This window comes from Quercus robur, chromosome 2 (genome assembly GCF_932294415.1).
Source record: "Quercus robur chromosome 2, dhQueRobu3.1, whole genome shotgun sequence".
In the NCBI taxonomy this organism is placed as follows: Eukaryota; Viridiplantae; Streptophyta; class Magnoliopsida; order Fagales; family Fagaceae; genus Quercus; species Quercus robur.
The window spans coordinates 70,907,769-70,930,469 of record NC_065535.1 but is presented as its reverse complement, the minus strand read 5'-3'; the positions used below and the strand labels follow the sequence as shown (position 1 = coordinate 70,930,469).

Genomic DNA, 22,701 nt, shown 5'->3' with positions numbered 1-22,701 from the left:
AGAAAAAAGAGCTGGGATTAACATTCTAGATTTTGTTTCATTACCATACATGTATTCGTGGTTCAGAATTTTTCATGCATTTATGGATTGAATTGTTCTGCTGAAATTCTTTAAGCAAAACATATCATGTTCTAAGGATGGTTCTCTAGGTCCATTAAACTCCAGGAAACCGATTCATTGTCCAAACATGATTTATGGAGGCTTCCATTTCCATGTTCTCTAGCAAAATCACCGCATTACAGCTGATTCAGAATGGCCATTATGCTGACTTTTTCTACAATCACAATCAACATTGCCTTGAGTTCAGATAGCTTGAAAGAACTAAAGATGTCAATTTGCATGAAGAAGCTACAGAACAATTTGACAACCATTCTAGGGATAATTATCACGTGTCTTGGCGTTGGATAGGCCAGTACAACATACAATTAATGAGCGATTCTGAAGTTAGGGATACACTTTCTTTGCAGTTTCCACCTTTATCCATTTTTATATATCATACAAGATTGTTCTTAGTTACAAATTTAAAACCCATTTTTGAAGGTAATGTTTTGTGAATTAAAATATGTGTACTATCGAAAAACTTAAGTTATTATTTTATGAAAAAAAAAAAAAAAAATAGAGCTCCATTGGAAGCATCCAAACCATGGGCCTTCTACTTTGAATTAATCCTGATTTTGAAATGTTCAAAAAGGCCATAATGGGCGTCATTTCGTTTTCTTGGTGACAAAGGTAAAAATTTTCACGCTTAGTTGGTTATATATTTGTTAGTTTGTTTTTTTTTTTTTTTTTTTTTTTTTTGCCAATCCCTTCTCTAAGAAAACCACACAAATTTAACACCACCGGTATAACCATGCTAACTATAGTAAAAAAGAAACCAAAATACCAAAAAAACAAAAAATCATAACCACAAAATTAACAATAATCAAAACTCAGAACCCCATATCTTACCACTCTCTTTTCTCTCATGCATGGCTGCCAATTTTTTGTGTTTGATCTTCTTCATCATCCACTTTTCAATTCAGGTAGCTCATGCAGACCCACGTTTGGACGTGGTAGCGCGCTCATGCAGCCATACGAAAGCACACAACGCATCAATGTACGTGGATACATATTGGAAGATAATGGCGAGCATGGAAGAAGATATAAAGCGCAATAAGTTTTCGTTTGAAGAAGTGGGTGAGGGACCTAACCGACTCCATGTGTTTGCGCAGTGCATGGCTGATCTTTCCGGTGATGAATGTGAAGAATGCTTCAACCATGTGAAGACCCTTTTCGCTAGTTGCTTTCCTTCCATAGGTGGTCGGGTTTATGCTGATGGGTGCTTTATCAGGGTAGAGAATTATAGTTTCTATGAAGAAACTGTTGGACCTGATGCTTTGAAGGTAATTTATATATATATTTTTTTGGTTAATGTTAAATTGCACTCATACATCTTGTTATTAAGAAGGAAAATGTGTCATTTGAGATCAGGCTAATAACCAGGGGAATATGAAATTCATTAAAAAGAAACTATTGTTAAGAATTCGTTTCCAGTAAAATGAGTAAAGTATGAATTAGGAATTTGTTATGATCGTTTTTTTTTTTTTTTTTTGGTTAGTTTGTAGGGAATTGTTGTTTTGAGAGTTTTATAATTTAGGTGATAGATAAAATAAATGTTATGTCCACAATATTTTCACAAGTAGTAAGTTGTTATTGGTTATAATTTAATCATGCCACTGAAATTACTTTTTCACCCACCAATAATAACTCATAACATTAACAACCTGACACATATGATTTGTTGTGAAAATAGCATTTCTCGATAATAAAGGCTATATGTTGGGGTTTGCATGGATTAAGTTGAGAAGTTTTTTCAATCCAACCTACTATGATCGGGTTGAAAAAACCCAACCCAACCCAACACATCACAGGAGTTCAACCCAACCCAACCCAACTAGGTTGGACCCAAGGGTTGGATAGTTTTTTATTTATTATTATAATAATATTAATTGATCGTCAGACCAACACCAACACAAATAAAAACAAATTTGCAACCTAATAAACCCTAATTCAAATAACCTAATATACCTGTGTATAACATCAAACTAACGCAAACTATTTTATTAATGTTTCAAATTAAGTTCAAACTAACACAAATAAAAACTAGATTTATAACAGTTCAAACTATTGGTAGTACATCAAACAACACAAATAATCAAACCAAATATTTCTATTAGATACCCCTGCCATTTGAAAATTCTAAGTAATAGCACCATCATACACAAATTATTAAACCAAATGACATTGCATTTAGTTAGTAAGATATCAAATAGTTCTATCTGTACTCAGTTGAGATACAAAATAAACATAAATTAGTTTTATTATCCTACGAATAGTAGGATATTATATAATTATCCCAACTTAGTTGATAAATAAAAAAGTAAATAACAATATTATATAATAAAATTTTAAAAATATATATATTTTAAATATAAGTGGGTTGGGTTGGATTAGGCGGATTTGTGAATCTACTGATCCAAACCTAAACCGATCCATTGTAATTTTTTCTTTTGATAATCCAACCTAATCTATCAACCCTTAAAAACCAACGCAACCTAACCGGTTGGGTTAGATCAAGTCAATTTTGGCAGATTAGCAAGTTGACTGCACAGCTTTAGCTACATGACAAAAATCTTGTAACTCATTAGTGTTATTTGGTCTCCCCTACGACAAAAACCAGAATTCGAATTCCCCTCCTCCACTTGTAACAATTATAAAAAACAAAAATACAAACTAGATTCTTCCTATTACAAATGGATAAAAAAAATCACCACATTATATTAGGGAAATAACGCACCACCAGCACAATCCCAATACTTGATATGCTGCATTAGTGTGGGTAACACTTAGGTACATTTCCTTAGGTACTATATATTAGATTCCTCAATTAATTTTGAAAACATGGTTGCATACTTGCATTAACCAATGAAACACAAACATAATAATTTTTTTCCCAATGATAATTACATTCAATATAATTATGTATTTGTAATTAATTTTTTTGGGCAATTTATTTGTACTTAATTAGAACTAAATATAATTCATATAAAGAATTGCATCAAAGTTTTACCCCATTTGTATTAGTATTAGGATTGTAACTGAATTAAGTCGCTTATGAACACTTTGGGCTCAACTTTTGAAAAATTCTAATAAACAAATTAAGCCCAAGCCCAAGCCCAAATTATCATTTGACTATTAATTGAGTCATGTTCAAACATAATTTTTTGAGAACAAACTTGGTTCAAGTGGCAACCTATTAATAATGACTTTTTTTGTGGTGTCTTATGTCTTTGTCTTGAAATTTATCTCTTCCTCTCTTACTATCAACCTTTAAAAAAATAAAAAAATAAAACCTAAGTATGAGGGTTTTTTTTTTCCCTAAGAGAATATGAGGTGTTTTTTTTTTTTTTAATAGATAAAGAGAATATGAACTTGATTTGAGTATATATAATACAATATTATACATTTTTTATGTATTCACATATAAAAATATATTTTGATAGGGTTGAGAGTTTGAGATTAGATTATGCAAGATTACAAATAAGTTCATAAGATATCAAATTATTATTGGTACTTTCTTATAATTTTTATGGTGAAAATTAATTATATATAATTTTTAACAATAAGAGGCCAATAAATCTAATTGTTATAGCTTAAAAAATTAATTTTATATTAAATTACAAATTACACTCTCAAAATATGTCTAAAATTTAATTCAATCATGAAACTTTTGATTTTTTCATTTAAATTTTATAATTTCTTTTCTTTTCTTTTTCAATGTAGTCATTGTGCCTGCCACTGTTAAGGGAATTACCTTTAAGTGTCCCAAAACAAGTTTTGATCAAAATAGTGAAATAAAACTAGATAATTGGATATAATGGGAAACTTAAGTAGAGCTAAGACTTAAGTTTTAACCTCCCATTTATATCTTCCAATGCAACAATATCATCTCACATTATTTATTTTTCAAAAGAATAAAATAAATAAAGATTACCACGAGAGAATACAGTAGACATTACTTGAGACTTGGGTAATCTGCTATATATTTATAGGTACAAAGCGGCAACTCCAGTCACTTCTTCTTCTTTTTTATTTTTTAATTTATTTTTTAAGAATAGTGAATAGGGTTTTAATGAAATTGTGATCACGTCTATTAGTTTCTATTCTTTCATCTTAAAAAATATGATAAGACATTGTAAATTGGGGGTGTTAAACAGTATCCCTATAGAATTTAAACTCATTAGAAACTCCTTATATCTAATTAATTCAAATAATATAATTTTAACTATATTATAGTTGTTAACTATTAACATAAATTTGTGAAAGGTTAAATATATATATATCTTAGTGTTGATGTGTATTATATATGAGAAAGAATAAATTGTGTGAACAAGCTCAAACTTGTTCAACAAGGATATGAATAAGTTTGAACTTGTAAATAGCTAATGAGTTTGAACTTTGAACTTGGTTTGTGTTCAAAATAAAATTAAAGTAACCAATTTTGAATATTTAATACTCGACTTGACTTGTTTACTGCCCAAATTAGCACCTTCAATATAAAAAAAACCCGTAGCATGCTTGTTAAAAGGATGTTAAGAATATGGGCTGTGTATAATCAGACACTTTGAGCCTTAAGATACAAATACATTTTCAAGATGCAGTATTAATTGACATGAATCTCCATGATAACGCTCGTGTGCTTGTCTGCGTGGTTTTATATAGCTTTATTTTGTCTTTTACAACAATCATGAACCCAATCCTCGCTGATTTTCCTTCATCTAATATGCTACTCTTTTTGGGGATTGATTGGACATAGAGATGCAGTAATAGTTTTGACAGAAGTCAAATATTCAAGGACACGGCAAAGGATTTAGTCTATAAGATAGCAAAACAAGCACCAGATAGTCGAGGATTTGCAGTAGAGCGTCAGAAATTGCCTGCGGGTTCATCAGTCTATGCTATGGCTAATTGCTGGAAAACTATGGACCATAATATGTGTTCTTCCTGCCTGGTAAATGCAGCCATGGTTTCCTTATCTTGCCTACCATCAACAGATAGCCGTGTGATGAATGCGGGCTGCTTTATTCGTTACTCTGATTATGACTTCACCAATGGCCCTGATTCTGATGCAGCTGTAGGTCAGTTCTTAATCATTTAATCTTGGTAATATTAGTTGTGGTTACCGCAACTGTGTCAAGGAATGCTCTGTCCTATGGGGGACAAGACCAGTGCAACAATATCCTTCCTATGTAATTTGAGCAAGACGCATATCAACACATGTTTTTATATTCACTTAGTGTCTATATAAATCTCATGTTCTATAGGTTTATTCATTGCTCCTGGTACCTGAATAAATTTTATAGTGTACAGCCTATGTTATTATCCCAAACCATGTCATATTGGCATATGTTATTAAGATTTTTTTTTTTTTTTTTGGATGGGGAAGTATACATCTCACTGCTACATTTCACCTGTGCAAACGCCCTTCCAAGCACTTTTATGTTGTAAACATTATATGATAGTGCCTCCTTTATTTGCCTTTTCTTCTCGATTTTGAGGGTTTCTTTTTTCTCATATTTAATTTTGGACCTTATCTAATTTCATAATTTACTTGTTGAATCTCTTGTAGATACCATATTTTCATATGTCTCATATGCTCTCGGTGCCATTGCTTCCTGTGCTTTGGTGATTGTAATTGGATTCTGTGCTGGTAGAACTGTATACAGACGAAAGAATCACAAAAGAAGAGTAAAAGGTAATGTTAAATGAAATTGCATATTACTGATTCCTTCGCTTTTGTTTCATTCTTCCTCACAATAACACTACTTTAATAGTTTATCTATATATGCTCACATTCTAGTAAATAATTTCCTCTCATCATCACAAAATATGTTTTTGTATCCGAAGGAAAGGAACCGTTCTTATCAGATTCAAACAGAAGCTTGCAGATCTTGCAGTTTCAGTTCTCAACCTTAGAAAAAGCAACTGACAGCTTTGATCAAGCCCACAAGCTTGGTCATGGAGGAAATGGTGAAGTGTTTAAGGTATGTGTATTAAGTGCCTTCTATGTCTAAATTTCCTAATTCCATTTCTCTAATTTATTATATATGCATATTTGAATAGGGAACCTTAGCTGATGGTAGAGAAATCGCGATTAAACGATTATACATAAGAGGAAGAGCTAATACAAACGAGGTTTACAATGAAATGGATATCATTAGCAGAGCCCAACATAAGAACTTGGTTCGTTTCCTGGGTTGCTGCTTCACCAATACAGACAGCTTCCTTGTCTATGAATTCCTTGCAAACAGAAGCCTTGACAGTATCCTATTTGGTAATAACTTCAAACTCAATCTCATCTCTTTGGGTAGGATCGGACAAATGATAATTGTGATGGCAATTGGCAATTAGATAGTATGTAATAAATCTAATCTAATGTAAATTATCCTAGTCATCTATTTGGCGAGTGTTGTGTTAGTTAGAATTATGGTTATGTGATTAAATTCATTATTTCCTAATAGCTTAAGTTTTTGGGACAATCGGTAATTTAATAGTGTTTATGTGTTCACGTAAGAGATCTAGTTATAAGTATAATCTTGTGGATAATGGAATCAATTTATATAACATGTTTAACTAACTACTGTTGGTTTCTTAGTAATTATGAATTCATGTTCCTTCTAGTGTAAAATATCTTGATGAATCTTTTGCTACCCATGGAAGATAGACCCAGAGAAGAAGACGGAACTAGATTGGAATAGAAGGCTTGGAATAATCATTGGAACAGCCGAAGGTTTGGAGTACCTCCACAAAGGCTGTCAATTTCGGATAATTCATAGAGACATCAAAGCAAGCAACATTCTATTAGACTTGAAACATAAACCAAAAATTGCTGATTTTGGCCTAGCAAGGTTTTATTCATGTGACAAAAGCCTCATCAGCACTGCCATTGTCGGCACATTGTAAGTATGCTTATTTAATAGTATTCTTCTTATTCTTCATAACTTCTAGTCGGGTATTTAGAACTTGAATTCTGTTGAATCCTTCACTATACTAACAAAAACTCTCTCTTTTTAATGCTTGAAAGAGGTTACATGGCTCCTGAATACCTTGCTCAAGGAAGACTAACTGAAAAAGTAGATGTCTATAGCTTTGGGGTTCTGGTGCTTGAAATAGTCAGCGGTGTGAAGAATAGTGAATTTCATCCTACAGAAACATTTGAGACTCTTGTTATTAATGTAAATTTTCTCATAACCTTGCTTAATACTTGTGTGTATGTGCATTTGAGCAGCTTCTGTCTTTGTATATGCAACACATTTAGTCTAGGGACACAATTTTTTTCACAACTTGACATCTTAGCAAATTGTGAGAAGGATCTTGAAAAAAGTTGTCCCTAACATTGCTCTTGTATTCATTGCCATTGTTAGTTTCATTTTTTGTTTGAATGTAGGCTTGGAAGCACTTCCAATCAAATACAGTATTTGAGATTATAGATGAAAGCATAATGATGGAAGACGTTGGAGAAATCACAAGAGTTGTTCAGGTGGGTCTTTTGTGTACTCAAGAATCACCATCTTTACGTCCTAGCATGACAACAGTAATTCAAATGCTTAAAGAAAAGGATTTCCATTTGCCAGTGCCATCCAAGCCTCCTTTCGCGGATGAATGTGCAAGATTATCTTCATCATTTGACTCTTCATGTCATCATAGACAAACTTCTTGTTTATCTGATTTATGTACATTCCACAGTTTTAAAAAATGTGACCCTGAATAATTCCTCTTTGATTTTCATTAGGCTTTCCTTCTCTCCCTTTCCCTCTTTTTTTTTGGGATCATTTCTCATGTTATTTATGTTTGCAATGCTTGACAAAGACAAGATGCAGCATATTTAACAATGTTTTAGTTCTTTTATTCTCTTTCTTTTCATTTTTTTTTTCCAAATCAAATTTTTGTAATCCTAATTCTCAAAAAAAAAATTAAAAAATAAATAAATAAAAAATTCTTGTAATCTAGTGTTGAGAGTAATATTAGTCCAAGGTCATGTGTGGGATTAGGCCCATTGTACAATTAACTTGCCAGAGTATATAAATCATTTCAATTTCCATTATGTTAACAGTCATGTAGGGGAAACATCATGATAGTTAGGAAAGTTAAAAGTATAGCACACAAGAACTGAGAGAGAGAGAGAGAGAGAGAGAGAGAGGACTAAAATAGAATCATGAAGATATGTGTGCAAGAAATATTGCAGAACATATCATTGTGTCTTTTGAGTTTTGACATAAATTGGTTATATCTAAATTGAAACGATTAGCATGACTCCATTAGGGTGTAATATGTCTACTACTTTGACCATTCTTGCTTGATATTATAGATCTTAAGTAGGAGACTATGATTGGAAATGAAATTGAAGCTAAAAATCTTAAGAGTGTGCTCTTTACAGTAAGCTCATGTTTACCTTAACATGATGGCCGATGTTTTTGAATTTTGCACAAAATCCACCTAAAATTTTTGGTACAATCTAATCTAAAGCTGCATTTCATTGTGAACTGGCTTATGACTTTTGAGTGCAAATTTTTAGGTGCAGAGATTGCTTGAGAATCCTTAAGGTGACAGCCAATTAGGCTTAAGCGTATGATATGACAGGTACCCATGTAACAGCAGGTGACCAATTTCCATTATTGAAAGGGGGGGGGGGGGGGGGGGGGGTGTTGATAAAGTATTTTTGAATAATGTTATATGTAATTTTTTAAAATACGTATGAGTGAAAAAATATATAAAAATATGTGTAATATTGTTTAAAATGTAAAAATTTGTGTTTGAGTTTGCCTACTAAACAGGCCTGAATCTGGCCAGCCAAAAGATATATTAATAAAAATTGCATAAAATAGAAAAAAAAAACCAAAAAAAAAAAAACACAAAAAAACAAAAAACAAAAGGAAATTTTCCATGGTTGAAGGTCTCATCACGTGTTTAGCACCGTATTTTGAACAAAGTGGACAAGTTTCCACTTTATTAGGATAGATGATTAAGAAAAAAATGTCAAAAGTCGAGAATGAACCTGACCTTCTTTTCTTTTTTCAAGAAGAAGCCTTACCTTAAATTAGGTAGAAGACTTTTCATTACATAGACACTACTTATCAGGTCACAACATAAAAAATTAAGAGAGAGAGAATATATGGGGGTAGTTGAGTTGATAAGTACATTAAAAAAAAAAAAAAGTTGAGTTGATAGGTGTAAGAATAGGCTTGGGCATATGAAAGTTGAAAAAAAAAAAAAAAATCAAACCTTGCTTCTTCTTATTTCGCTTTTTTTCTCATACTTTTTACATTTTATGTCATGATCAAAGTGAATGTAATCATACATATAAGTCCCTCTCCTACCAAGTCCTCATTCTCAATTAATTAATTAACAGAAATATTTAAAACCAATGCAGAAATTTACTGAAATCAAACCTATTCTAAGGTTAAAAAAGTGAACAAAAAGCCAAGATTCCTATTTGAGATGAGCTTCTTAATAACAGTAACGGTTGGCTAGCCCGTAAAAATGGGGAGACAATTTTTTCTTTCTTTAATTATGTAATTTGAAGAAAGGAGTCAATTCCAAAATTGTATAATTAAGATTTGATTGTAGCTGTTGTTGTTGTTGTAGTTGAGGTTTTCAAACATTCATAGAATTATTTGAACAATATTGGGTTATGTTCACATAATCTTGGAATGAAGAAGTTCCTCTCCCAAGCTGCATTTGTTGCGAAGTACTCATGTAATGGTAAACCTTCAAATTCAAATTGGTTCGACACTTGCATTTGATCTAATATGGCTTTAGTTTATTATGTAGAACAGAAAAAAGCCAAGACAATTTTTTCATTCAATATAGAATGTGCAGTTTGCCATGAGTTTTTATCTTTTGAGTATGTACTTCTAGTGTGGTTGTTGGATATTTTTATAAAAAATATCATATTTATTTTTAATACTCATTTATGTGAATTGAGAAAATCAATTATCCCTCTTTTCAAAAAAAAAAAAAAAATCAATTATACCTTAATGTCAAATACGTTGATTGCTAAATTTTTGAAATTCAAATATAATTCAAAATTTGAATAGCTATTGTTAATGATTTTAGTTAGGAAAATTTCTGAAAATTAATGTGATTTTTAATACCATATATTGACAGCTTTTAATATACTTTCCTTTATAAACTTTTGCTTTAAAACATTTCTTTTAATACATTTAATGGTAACGTTATAGATGGAAAGTATCAGAAAATTATATAACTATATATTTATATAATTTACCGTTGATAGTTTATAGCATTACAGGTTGCTTTCCATTCTTGGTTGTAATTATTGTGTATAGTCAAAGTTTCAAAGGAAAATATTAATTGATATCTAAAGGCCAACCACGTTAGGGCTGTTATTTTGTTTTCAATAGCATTATGACAGTAAGACAACTTGATTTGGCTATTAACTTGTTTCAATGTATTTACATTGGCAAAGATTTTTGATGACCGGTTTATTTTATATATATATAGAAACCTATTGATTATATATTGATTTCAATAACTTTATGACCATTTTAGTGTTATCAAACATTTTGATTCTTTGGCTAAGGACAAGTTACATGTCCAGCTCTATATATATGGAAAGAAATAAAAGTTTCATATAACATTAATTTTTTTTGAATTACAAAGCTGCAAACTTTCAAAAACAACTTTTATTGTCCTAAACAATTGTCATCTATTGTTTCGTACTACTCACAAAAATATTTTATCTTTTACTAAATTTTATGGGAAAAGAAAGTACTATAGAGAGCTTATATTCTACAAGCAGTGTAGGCTTGCAAGGATAATCAGCAAAGGTGGCTGGGCTGTTATATCCTACGGACAACGTGCAAAAATATTTTGTCTAACTACATCGGATATACTGTAGACGGCACGATTTGTCTTAAGACAATGACTTAGTCCATACCTCATCTCCGCCACCTCTATTGGTAAAATCATATTGTGTAATTTCCAAGGAAAAGTCAGGTAATATCTCTCCTTTATTTCCAACAGTGGTTGCCAATTTGTTTTAGTAGAAATCAATTTTTAATAAGTTTGGTCCCTTGTTAATGTTTGTAGGTTGCTTAAAGTGAAATTAGAGGGGTGCAAAACCCAATTTAAAGTGAAATTTGACTTCAAGGATTAGGGTTTGGGGTTTGGAAATGTCTCTATCAAGAGCACTTATTGAGAAAATGCACAAATTTAACAATGAAAGATGTCCTAAAAGTGACCTCGGTTTTCTAATTGACTAAGTCCAATCCCCAAGCCTAATTTTTCTTTAATTTCATTGATTCAAAATGAACTGATTTAAGCTAAATTATTTTGAAGTGATTTATTCCTAAACAGACTAAATTCAAGTGCTTTGATTCAAAGTACACCTAATTGAACTAAAATGGATTGCAGTGAACTATCTTGAAATGAAATTAATTGGAGTAAATATGATCAAAGCAATTACAACAGATTAAAGCCTAAGTCATCATTCTAACATCGAATTGATTCTAAACAAGCAAAAATTTAGATCAAACACATACAAACACTTAAATAATTCATCAAACTTGACTAATACTTAATTAAACAAGATCATAACCTCAAAGGAAGCAACTTACAAGCATAAAGCCTTTTTAAATTCTAAGAACTACTAAATCTCTGAAGAAATTAAGTACATATGCTCTCATATTGATCTCTGATATGTTCTTAGTTGTTCGTTGTTTCTTCTCTTTATGCCGATACCTCTACCTATAAGCGAAAAATGTAACTATTTTAAGTCCATAACTACCCACTAATCAGGAGAGTAGATGGTTACTTCCAGCAATAACTACCCATAGTTTTAATTACTTCCCGTAACCGCTTTTGAAATTTCTTGTCTCAACATCTCTTGTTCTCATCGGAAGTTTGGAACAGAGGTATTTAAACAAGTTTTGCCGGGATTGTCACATTAACATTGTACACCATACGGAATAGTCAGATACTCGAAAATGTCTATATACTCTCTTTTGTAAAAAAATATATATATATATACTATCATATTTTGATTTTTAACTATTAAAATTACTAGTAAGTTATCCGTGTGATGCACGGATAATGTTGTAATGTTTTATGTAAAATGGTTTTGGAGAAGATTGTATAAATATTATAGCATAATTGTTATAGAACTTTATTAGTAATGAGTTCATCATAAAAAAACAACAATTATAAATTGCACACACATCATTTATTCAATTGAAGTAATAAAGAAAAAAAAAAAAAAAAAAAAACTTTGGAGGAATATTATAGAATTAAAGTTGATATAAATAGTGTTTTTCTCTTTCTCCTTAATTCTAAAATAAAATACACACCCTAAACACCCACAGTTAATCACATCATTTACAAAACCCACAAATTCACAACATCCGACCTTAACATCAAAATCATAATTTCTGTTGTCACTCAATACAAAATGTAAGTCCCCCTTCTTTGGCTGTAGCCAACTCATACAGGGTTAGGATTAAATGAAACAACAATGATAGAGCTAGGTAAGTGTCGTTGAAAGATTAAAGGTAAATGACATCGTTTTTGGTCTGTGTGTATTTAACATGGGATGACATGAAGGGTTATGAGTAGGTATATATAAATGGTTAGAAATGTAAGAAGTGAAAATAGTGAATTAAAATGCAAAAAGGTTTGTGTGTATGTGTGAGAGATGAAATGTCTTGAAACATTAAACCAAAGGAAACAAAGAATATTTATTTTTTAATAAGAAAAGTCTTGAAACATTGAACCAAATTAATAAAACAAAAGGTCAATATTTAATTTATTATTATCTCAAATGTGGCATTTAAGAATATTTCAATTCTCTTTATATAGAATGCACCACTTGGCAAAACCTCATGTTTTCCCACATGAGATCACATACCCATGTGTTGCACGTAATAATTTTTTTAGGATGATCTCATAAAGTATTTTATTAATACTATAATTTTAGTTAATAACCATTGGTTTTTCATTAGTTTTTAAGTGTGTGTGTGTTTCTATATATATATATATATATATATATATAATGTGAATCTTTACACATACCTTTAAGTAAACTCTATATATTCCACTTCTTTGGATGTGTAAAACTATAGACTACTACTCCATAATGACAATGACTAATTAATTTTATTATTTTTTTAATGATCTCATTTGTAACGCTTCTTATCATTATCATATAAATCTAACTGATGATTTGCATAATAAAGACATTAAATTAAAGGTAGTATCATTCATCAGATTTTCAAAAGTAATAGTATATGAAAATTTTATATATATATATATATATATATACATATTATAAATAAGGTTATATGAAATGTCAAAAAAGGGATTTTAAAATTTTCTAACTTTATTTCTGTAATGACTCAATTTGTAACGACCCCAATTGGTTTATTGGGTTCAAACGTTTAAGGCCTAAATAATAAAATTTGTAGAGCGTGGGCTGAAAGGCTAGACCTTAGTCACCGGACAGTGGTTAGTCATGGTGCTCATAGTGGACACTCAGAGGTGAACCAAGTTTACCCATGGACCTTGTCCATTGAGCTTAATGTTCTTGTTATTCCTTTTTCTTTTTGGGTACCATCCCTCCGGCCTCTTTTTTTTAGCACATGAATCCTTACATTATATAGCCCTTCTCAGTTGATCCTGACCTTCCATCTGTCGATCAGGCAGATAACTACTCGAGTGCCTGTCCCATCAGCCGCCCCCCCCCCCCCACTTTCTGTTAGTTGCAATAACCGAAGCCACACTATTCAGGGGTCTTTTCCCATCAATGTGGCTAGGACGTTTGTTGGTGCATTCAATGCGGATGTGACGTCTTTTCCTTGAACCACTCCCACACCGTACCCCCGTGCGAGTCCTATTCTACTCGCCTTTCCTTCTGGGAGCGCTTTGGAGGCTGCCTTTGATGACGAGTCGTTCTTCTCTTTTAGGCCTTGGGATGCCGAGGACAGGGTCATTCTCGGCTGCATCTCTAGGCTATTTGGTCTTTCAATACTTGTCCTCGGCAACTATTCTCTTCGGCGCGGGCCTTAGGCCCTAATGGAAAGTGGGTCAGGATCACAAATTCTCTGGCCCCATAATAGCCCCTCAAAATCCTGCTGCTCGGATCCTCGGACGGAGAGGAGGGTTTTGATGACATCAGGCCTCTGTCAAAGCTTGTCAATCCTTGTCATCTATCAGTTCCAGAGACTCTTCGTCTGCCCGAGACACGTTCTTGGAGTCTTGGAAGGTGAAACGTGTCTTCATTAAATGCGGGCGGCTCTATGCTTTCCACATTTAACGGCGCGATGGTGATCTAACAGTGGAGATTTCCTTACCTTTATAGGCGGGAAAATTCGTGCAGTTACTTTCGATGGGAGGTATAAATAATTTTTGGAACTGATTTGTCTCTTCACTTTTGCACTTAAGAGTTCTAGCGCACATATCCTGGGTTCAGTCAAACTTTCATCCAAATTCAAGTCTACCTCCAACACAAAAATCCTGTTCGAGGAACCTTTCCTCTTTTCTGTAAGTTCTCTGCCTTCACTAACTCGTGCTTTTTCTTTTATGGGTTTATTTTTCTCTTGTTCCTCTCCTTCTCCCGTCACCCCCTAAGTTTGTTTAGTAGTTCCTAGAGATGGTTAAATTGAAAAAGTTGGTTGAGACCGAAGAGGCGATGGAAAAGTTCATCGCAGACTATAGGATTCCCCCAACGTAAGTTTAAGGCACTGCAAGGAGGGGAAATGGCATCTTAAGAGAAGGACGGGCGAGGTGGTAATTCCCCTTCTCGCCTTCGTGGAGGGTGGTATGAGAATCCCCATGGGGCCAGTAATGAGGAGTTACCTTAGACATTTCCAATTAGCTCCCACCCAATGCGCTGTCAATATGTTTAGGATTCTGGGTTGTATGGATGCCTTAAACGAAAAAATGAGGCTAAGACTAACCCATCATAACGTAAATTGGTGCTACAATCTCCAAAATTTGAGAGGCAAATCCTACTACATGAAGATGAGAGACGATAGGGTTCGGCTAATCCAGTGCCTCCCCGAGTCCAACAAAGGGTTGAATAAGGATTATCTTATTGTATTTAGGGAATGGCACGATAGCCTTCCTTGCCCAATGGTGGAGAGAGAACCAAGTGGGGTGTAGAGAGTAGGAGGGTGTCAATCCTTTGCGCCGTCTTAATTTGGTGTGGTTCGGTTACTAACCATGTACATGCCTTTCTTTGCAGATCCACACGCCTTTCACCGACACTTTCATCTGATCAACCGGGTGGATTTGGAGACTGTTCTTCAAGCGGCGGTTTTTGTAAATGACGAGGATGGTCAAGTCAGAGCCGCTCACAAAATCTTAGGGTACGATCCCATCCAGAAGTCATTTGCCGACTCAAAGCACGTGATTAGCGCTAACAATTCTCGGCTTCCGAAAATCACCGTAGTCGAGCACGGGTTCTTGATCTCTGAAGGATCTCCTGTCCGAGGAGGGATTTGGGGCATTTGACCAAGCTGACCCCTCCAAAGATCCTTCTGGTGATCTGGGTGACCCTGACTTGTCCGAAGCGGAGCTGTTGTCAGCGGGAACATCCTCTCGAGCTGAGATGGGTCTTAAGAGAAAGCTCCCGACCAGCTTATTCAACCTCATTGAGGGTTAGCCAGGGAAAGGTGCACAAGGAAAGCCGCAATCCAGCGTCCCAACTCCCCCACCCCAGCCCCAGCCTGTCCGGACTAGGTCTTCCTCTTCCAAGTCACTGCCACAATCTCCTCGCCAAAAACTTCCGCTCCTCCTCAATCAGTTCTGCCTCCTCAACCTGAGCCCACTGACCCAAAGAGAAAGAGGAGTCCCAAGGGTAAGGAACCAATGGATGGGGGGAAATCTTAATCCTCTTAAGAAGGGGATGAAGCCCCACGAGCTCGAAAGCAGTTAAAGATTGGGCATCAAGGATAGGGGAAAAGGATTGATGCCCAATCCGCGCCGAGTGCTTGGCTTCCCGTCCCAATGCTCGGCTTCCCGCCCCAATGCTCTACAAGGAGCCATTGTTGGAAGACGCATCCATAAGGAACCTTGGAGACGGCGAAGGTGGTTATGTGGCCAACACGCTAGAGAGGGCCTTACTGCTTCCCACTGATATGAGAGAGTTGAAGAATATGAGGATGCATGAGGTTGCCCTTAGCGTGAAGAGGTACCTGGGTATGATAAGGCTCCTAAAACCTATAACTCTGTCGATTCTTGCTCCTAGACTCTCGTTCATAACATGTTTGTTTTAATTGGCAAGCTATCGAAACTACCTATAGGATGAAGGAAAAAGTTAAGGAGTAGAGTAAGACCGCAGAGCTTGAGCGCAATAAACACATAGATGCTACGCGAACCCTCAAAAATACCAAGTTTGACCTCGCGAAGGCCAGGGAGGACTTAAACGAGGCAACCAGAGCCAAGGATAATGCTGAGGCAGGCTTGACTAGTGCCCAAAAACAGGCCAAGGAACAGACGAGGCGCCTACTTGCTGCCGAGGAGCAATTGGAGATTGCCAAGTAGCAGATCAGTGATTTAAAGAAGAAACTAATCGAAGCCGACAATGCTAAGGGCGTGGCGGAATTTGCCAGGGATGAAGCCATGAGGGCCAAGACGGAGGCTGAGTTTGCCAGGACTGAGGTCGAAACCGCTAAGGACAAAGACGAGGAGGAGGGCTACGAGGCGGGGGTGGTTGAAACCCAGGCCCTCCTTAAAACTCAAATCCCTAGAATATGCAGGCTATACTGCTCCTAGGTTTGGGACGAGGCCCTCAAACGAGCTAGGGTAGAGGCTTCGTCCGACTTATGGAAGGTGGAAAGCGTATTTTATCCTTCAGCCATCCGTGAGACCGCCTCCTCCAGTTCGAGGCTATGAGCATTCCACAGGAGGCTGAGGCTGCTCAATCAGAAGCTGCTCAGCACATTGTTGTTCCTGGCGAGTCGACTGAGGGAGGAGAGCCTCACGAGGCGACAGAAGCATCTGGAGATCTGAATCCTGAGATGCCTCAGGAGGCTGCCAAGTCTACAGTCATCGCTCAGATCTCTAGTGCTGAGGAGCCGGCCATCTTTGTTCAGCCCCTTCAGTCCATTCCCCTTGCTGATGTCCCAAAGGGCACCAAGGCTGATCCTGATCAGCCTTCCTAGGAAGGAGATGTCTCCCAGGGCCCCGAGGCTAATCCTGCTCGGCCTTCCCAGGGTGTGGCCAAAACGAAATTAAAGAAGTAGAAGCCCTAACCAACTTTTGCATTTGTTTCTAGTTTAACTATTAATTAGTTTCCCTTTTGTTTTGAGGACTTTAGAGTTTGCTTGTGATTAAACTCTTTGACCACATGTATGAAATTCTTTTCTTCCTTTTTCCTTTAAATTACATGTTCGTTATCCTTGCCGATATTTACTATTGTTGTAAATCTCATGGTTTTCGAACTAGTTATCTTAACATGTATGAATAGTTGTGCATATGATATACTTGAGTTCATATTCCAGAGTTCTAACTTACCTGTGCCTATGGGGCGTTGAATTTGTATCTAAACATACTTCTGAGGGACTAAAGGCATCATCCGAGGTGCCATGTGTGTTGTTGGGCCGTGTCTGGTACTTAGATTTTCTTGGAGTATCTAGTCTCCCCATAGGTTTGAGTCTAAGGACCATGCAAGACCTTGGTTTTGTCCAAAACTTATAGTTTTTCTTTAAAGTAGTTGGTTTCCCCATAGGTTTGAATCCGAGGACCATGCAAGACCTTGGTTCTGTCCAAAACTTATAGTTTTTCTTTAAAGTAGTTGGTTTCCCAATAGGTTTGAGTCCGAGGACCATGCAATACCTTGGTTCTGTCCAAAACTTATAATTTTTCTTTAAAGTAGTTGGTTTCCCCATAGGTTTGAGTTTGAGGACCATGCAATACCTTGGTTCTGTCCAAAACTTAGATTTTCTTTAAGTAGTTGGTTTCTCCATAAGTTTGAGTCTAAGGACCATGCAATACCTTGATTCTGTCCAAAACTTAGATTTTCTTTAAATAGTTGGTTTCTCCATAGGTTTGAGTCTGAGGACCATGTAATACCTTGGTTCTGTCCAAAACTTCGATTTTCTTTAAATAGTTGGTTTCCCCATAGGTTTGAATCCGATGACCATGCAATACCTTAGTTCTGTCCAAAACTTAGATTTTCTTTAAGTAGTTGGTTTCCCCATAGGTTTGAGTCCGAGAACCATGCAATACCTTGGTTCTATCCAAAACTTATAGTTTTTCTTTAAGTTTCAAGGTCTAGCCCCTCGGCCAAGATGTGGGGCGTTGACTTGGTGTTGGAAGCCCCTAGAACTGCCCGTGCCACTGGTGCTTCGAAGCGTAGCCCCTAGTGGAACTTTATATTAAGGCAACAATAGCGTGCTGCTGGAAATGACGGAGGGGCTTTATCAGTCCCTTGTTTGACAGGAGCTCGATCCTACCCCCGCCTGTGCCAATGCACAAGCCTTCCCCACAGACGGCGCCAACTGTAAGGACTCAATTTGTAACGACCCCAATTGGTTTATTGGGTTTGAACGTTTAAGGCCCAAACAATAAAATTTGTAGAGCGTGGGCTGAAAGGCTAGGCTTTGGTGACAGGACAGTGGTTAGTCATGGTGCTCATAATGGACGCTCAGAGATGAACCAAGTTTACCCATGGACCTTGTCCATTGAGCTTAATGTTCTTGTTATTCCTTTTTCTTTTTGGGTACCATTCCTCTTTGTAAGGACTCAATTTGTAACGACCCCAATTAGTTTATTGGGTTCGAACGTTTAAGGCCCAAACAATAAAATTTGTAGAGCGTGGGCTGAAAGGCTAGATCTTGGTCACCGGATAGTGATTAGTCATGGTGCTCATAGTGAACGCTCAGAGGTGAACCAAGTTTACCCGTGAACCTTATCCATTGAGCTTAATGTTCTTATTATTCCTTTTTCTTTTTGGGTACCATTCCTCCGACCTCTTTTTTTTGGCGCATGAATCCTTATATTATATAGCCCTTTTCAGTTGATCATGATCTTCCATCTGTCGATCAGGCAAATAACTACTCGAGTGCCTGTCCCATCAGCCGCCTCCCCCCACTTTCTGTTAGTTGCAATAACCGAAGCCACACTATTCAGGGGTCTTTTCCCATCAATGTGGTTAGGACATTTGTTGGCGCATTCAATGCGGAGGTGGCGTCTTTTCCTTGAACCACTCCCATACTATACCCCCGTGCGAGTCCCATTCTACTCGCCTTTCCTTCTGGGAGCGCTTTAGAGGCTGCCTTTGATGACATGTCGTTCTTCCCTTTTAGGCCTTGGGATGCCGAGGACAGGGTCATCCTCGTCTGCATCTCTAGGCTATTTGGTCTTTCAATACTTGTCCTCGGCAACTACTCTCCTCGGCGCGGGCCTTGGGCCCTAATGGAAAGTGGGTCGGGACCACAAATTCTCTGGCCCCACAATTTCTTATGTAATTTCTACTATTATCAGAGAACATCTCTTTTTTAGTTATGATTAGAAGTATGGTTTCCATAGTTAGAATTTGATTAGTTTTAAGTTTAAATTTAGTACTATGATTGTATTTAATTGTTGATTATTGATTTAATTTTTAAGTGAATTTAACGGTTTATTTGACTACACTGTAAAGTTCTTAATGTTCTCCGTATAGTCATCTCTATTTTTTTTTTTTTTACTTCTCCTTACAACCTCTTTGTTTTCCAATTAATAATTACTAATTGACGTTTGAATTTTTTTCTTTACCTACTCTTTATTACTTTGTATTTTTTTTTACCATCTCCCCCCCCCCCCCACCCCCCACCCCCAATTGGCAACCTATCATTTTTCAAAATTTGATGATGATTCTATGACATTAAATTTAGTGTTTCTAAATTGACATTTGTTTTGTATTCCATTTTTCCTTTGATGCATTGGGTGTGAGAATGAGTGTTTCCTTAGCATTACTCCACTTTATGAGGACAATTTTATTGATTGAATTTAAGCAAAATATTATATGTTTAATTTTTAAGAATAAAGAAGGAGAGGAAATATAAATAATTTAATGATATAGATGGGGGATGTGGCTAAATTTAAATGTTGAATAAAATAATATGAGAAGAAAAAAGAAGTAAAAATAAAATATATAGCAATAAACGCTAACTTATCCAAATCATTTTGTGTAATATAATAATATTATATTCTTATATACTATCTTTAATTCTTTATAATGCAATAGGATAACATTTAACAATCAAAATGAACAAAAAAAAAAAAAAAACCTTAAAACCCAAAACTAAATCACATAAACCCAAAATAGAGTTCTAAAGAACACAACTTTATCGAGCTAAAGTAGAGATGCAAGAAAAATAAATAAATAAATCCACCAAAAAAATGAGGGAGAAAGAGAGGGAAATAGCCCTTTTTTGTGAGGGAAAATTATGCAAAGAATGAAAGAGTGAATGAAAAATTTATACTAAGAGGATGATAATAAAAAGAAACAAAATAAAGGAAGATAAAGGGAAACAAAAATAGTGATATTAAGGTAGAAGGTTTGGGGAGATAAAAAAGTAAAGGGAATGAGAAATGTTGGAAAAGTGTAAACATAAAAAAATAAAAAAAATAAAAAAAATGAGTACAATTTGATGATGACAATTTTTTATTATTTGAATTTAAGTAAAATATTACATTTTTTATTTTTTTAAACAAAAAGGGAGAGAAAATATAAATAATTTAATGATAAGGAGGATGTGGTTGAATTTCAATATTGAATAAAATAATATGAGAAGAAAAAAAAAGTAAAATTAAAAGATATAACAATAAACACTAAATTATCCAAATCATGCTATGTAATAGAATAATATTATATTTTTATCTAATATCTTTAATTCTTTATAGTGTAATCGGATAACATTTAACAATCAAAGAGAACAAAAAATAATAATAATAACTTAAAACACAAAACTAAATCGTATCAACATAAATTAGAGTTCTAAAAAAAGCAAAAATTTATCAACCTAAAGCAGAGATGCAAGAAAAATAAAAATCCACCAAAAAATTGAGAGAGAGAGAGAGAGAGAGAAATAACATTTTTGTGAGGAAAAATTATACAAAGAATGGAAGAGAATATGACAAATTTATAATAAGAGGAAGTGAATAAGAAGAGACAAATAAAGGAAGACGAATAGAAAAATAAATAGTGATATTAAAGTAGAAGTTAGTAGGAAGATGAAAATATAAGAGAAGGAAAAAGGTTTGAGAAAGTGTATGTGTATATATATTTTTTTAAAGTGAATGTTAGAAAAAATTATAGGAAAATTAGAAAAAAAAAAAAAAAAGATAATAACGAAGACGCTAATGTGACTTAATTAAAGCGTAATAACAATAAATATTATACTTCTACTTTTAGATATATATAAATATAAATTAATATTAATTTTTATATAATCTATATCATTATTCATTGACTAAAAACTTATTAGTCTGGGACAAATCTATCATCACTTTATTTTTCTTTATTTCACCCAAGTTCTCCTCTAATTTTTCCTCCCACTTTTGGAAGAAGGACAAATTTTGTTAGGTTCAATTGGAAAATGCTCCCCCTCACTCCTTTCTATTCTCCTATTTTCTCTTGCACGAAATGGTCAAAACTTTATCTAACTAATCTTTTTTCTCTTTATTTATTTATTTATTTTTTATCTTTCCAAAATCATTCTACCAAGTGCCAACTAGACACAATTTAAAACCTGTTTGATAATCTTATTTGAATAACAGTTTTTATTATTTAAATAATACAATACTTATTTCTACAACATTTTTTTTCAGATAAATATTTTCACAATACTTAAATTACATTGATAAAAATCTTTTATAAAAAAGGTCCCTTAGACTTTAGACCTTTCAGCACTCGCTTTGAATGGCAAATATTTCTTTCAAGAATGATGGTAATGATTCCATTATAGAAAGTGGGATCCAAAAATCAAGGGTAATTAAAAAGCCGTAAAGGAAAAGAGTCATAGATGCCATCAACTTTGCGCTGTACGAATTTGCAAACCCGTTGTTTGTCAAACGTGGCTGCTGGGTACCTTGAGATTTGTAGCTTTGTTTTTTGCACACTTTTTTAAGTCCAAATAAAAAAGTACACATGGCCCAGATATAGACAGAGACATAAATAAATAAATAAATAAATATTATGATAATGTAGGTAGATGATGTGAAAGAAGAGGTCCCGACAATAGAGTTTGTTGTCATATTTAAATGTATTTAGAAAAGAAAAAATTGAATTGGGGTTTTAATTTGTGCAGCAGGTGGACGGTGTAATAGTGTATCTATCTTTACCTACACAGCTACAACTGCAGCTACACCAACCGACCCTCTTTTTTTCTTTTTTATTTTTTCTTCGATGCGGAAATATTCCATTAAAAACTGAAATTGAGTTACAAAAACGCAGAAGCACCAACACACAAGTTTTAGCAACAGTCCAGATGGAAAAGGTGTTGGACCATCGGAGGAGCACAACCCTTCCAAACTTAGTTTGTTCCATTACATCTAGCATAATGAGCAAAAATTCAATCATTAATTTTAGTTGTACAATCAACAATCTACCCAAAATCACACGTTAAGAAGTTGCACAATTGTCGTGCGCTGGAATTGGCC

General features: G+C 34.5%; 1 protein-coding gene across 1 annotated transcript; it reads left to right on the top strand.

Annotated features, from left to right (window-relative positions):
• Positions 1-83: 83 nt before the first annotated feature.
• On the top strand, positions 84-7,873 carry LOC126714832 (cysteine-rich receptor-like protein kinase 46). Its single transcript, XM_050415211.1, has 8 exons — positions 84-1,382; positions 4,856-5,177; positions 5,669-5,794; positions 5,947-6,083; positions 6,163-6,373; positions 6,764-6,998; positions 7,124-7,274; positions 7,487-7,873. The coding sequence occupies exons 1-8, from the start codon at positions 969-971 to the stop codon at positions 7,808-7,810; spliced, it is 1,920 nt and encodes a 639-aa protein (XP_050271168.1). The 5' UTR covers positions 84-968; the 3' UTR covers positions 7,811-7,873.
• Positions 7,874-22,701: the final 14,828 nt, after the last annotated feature.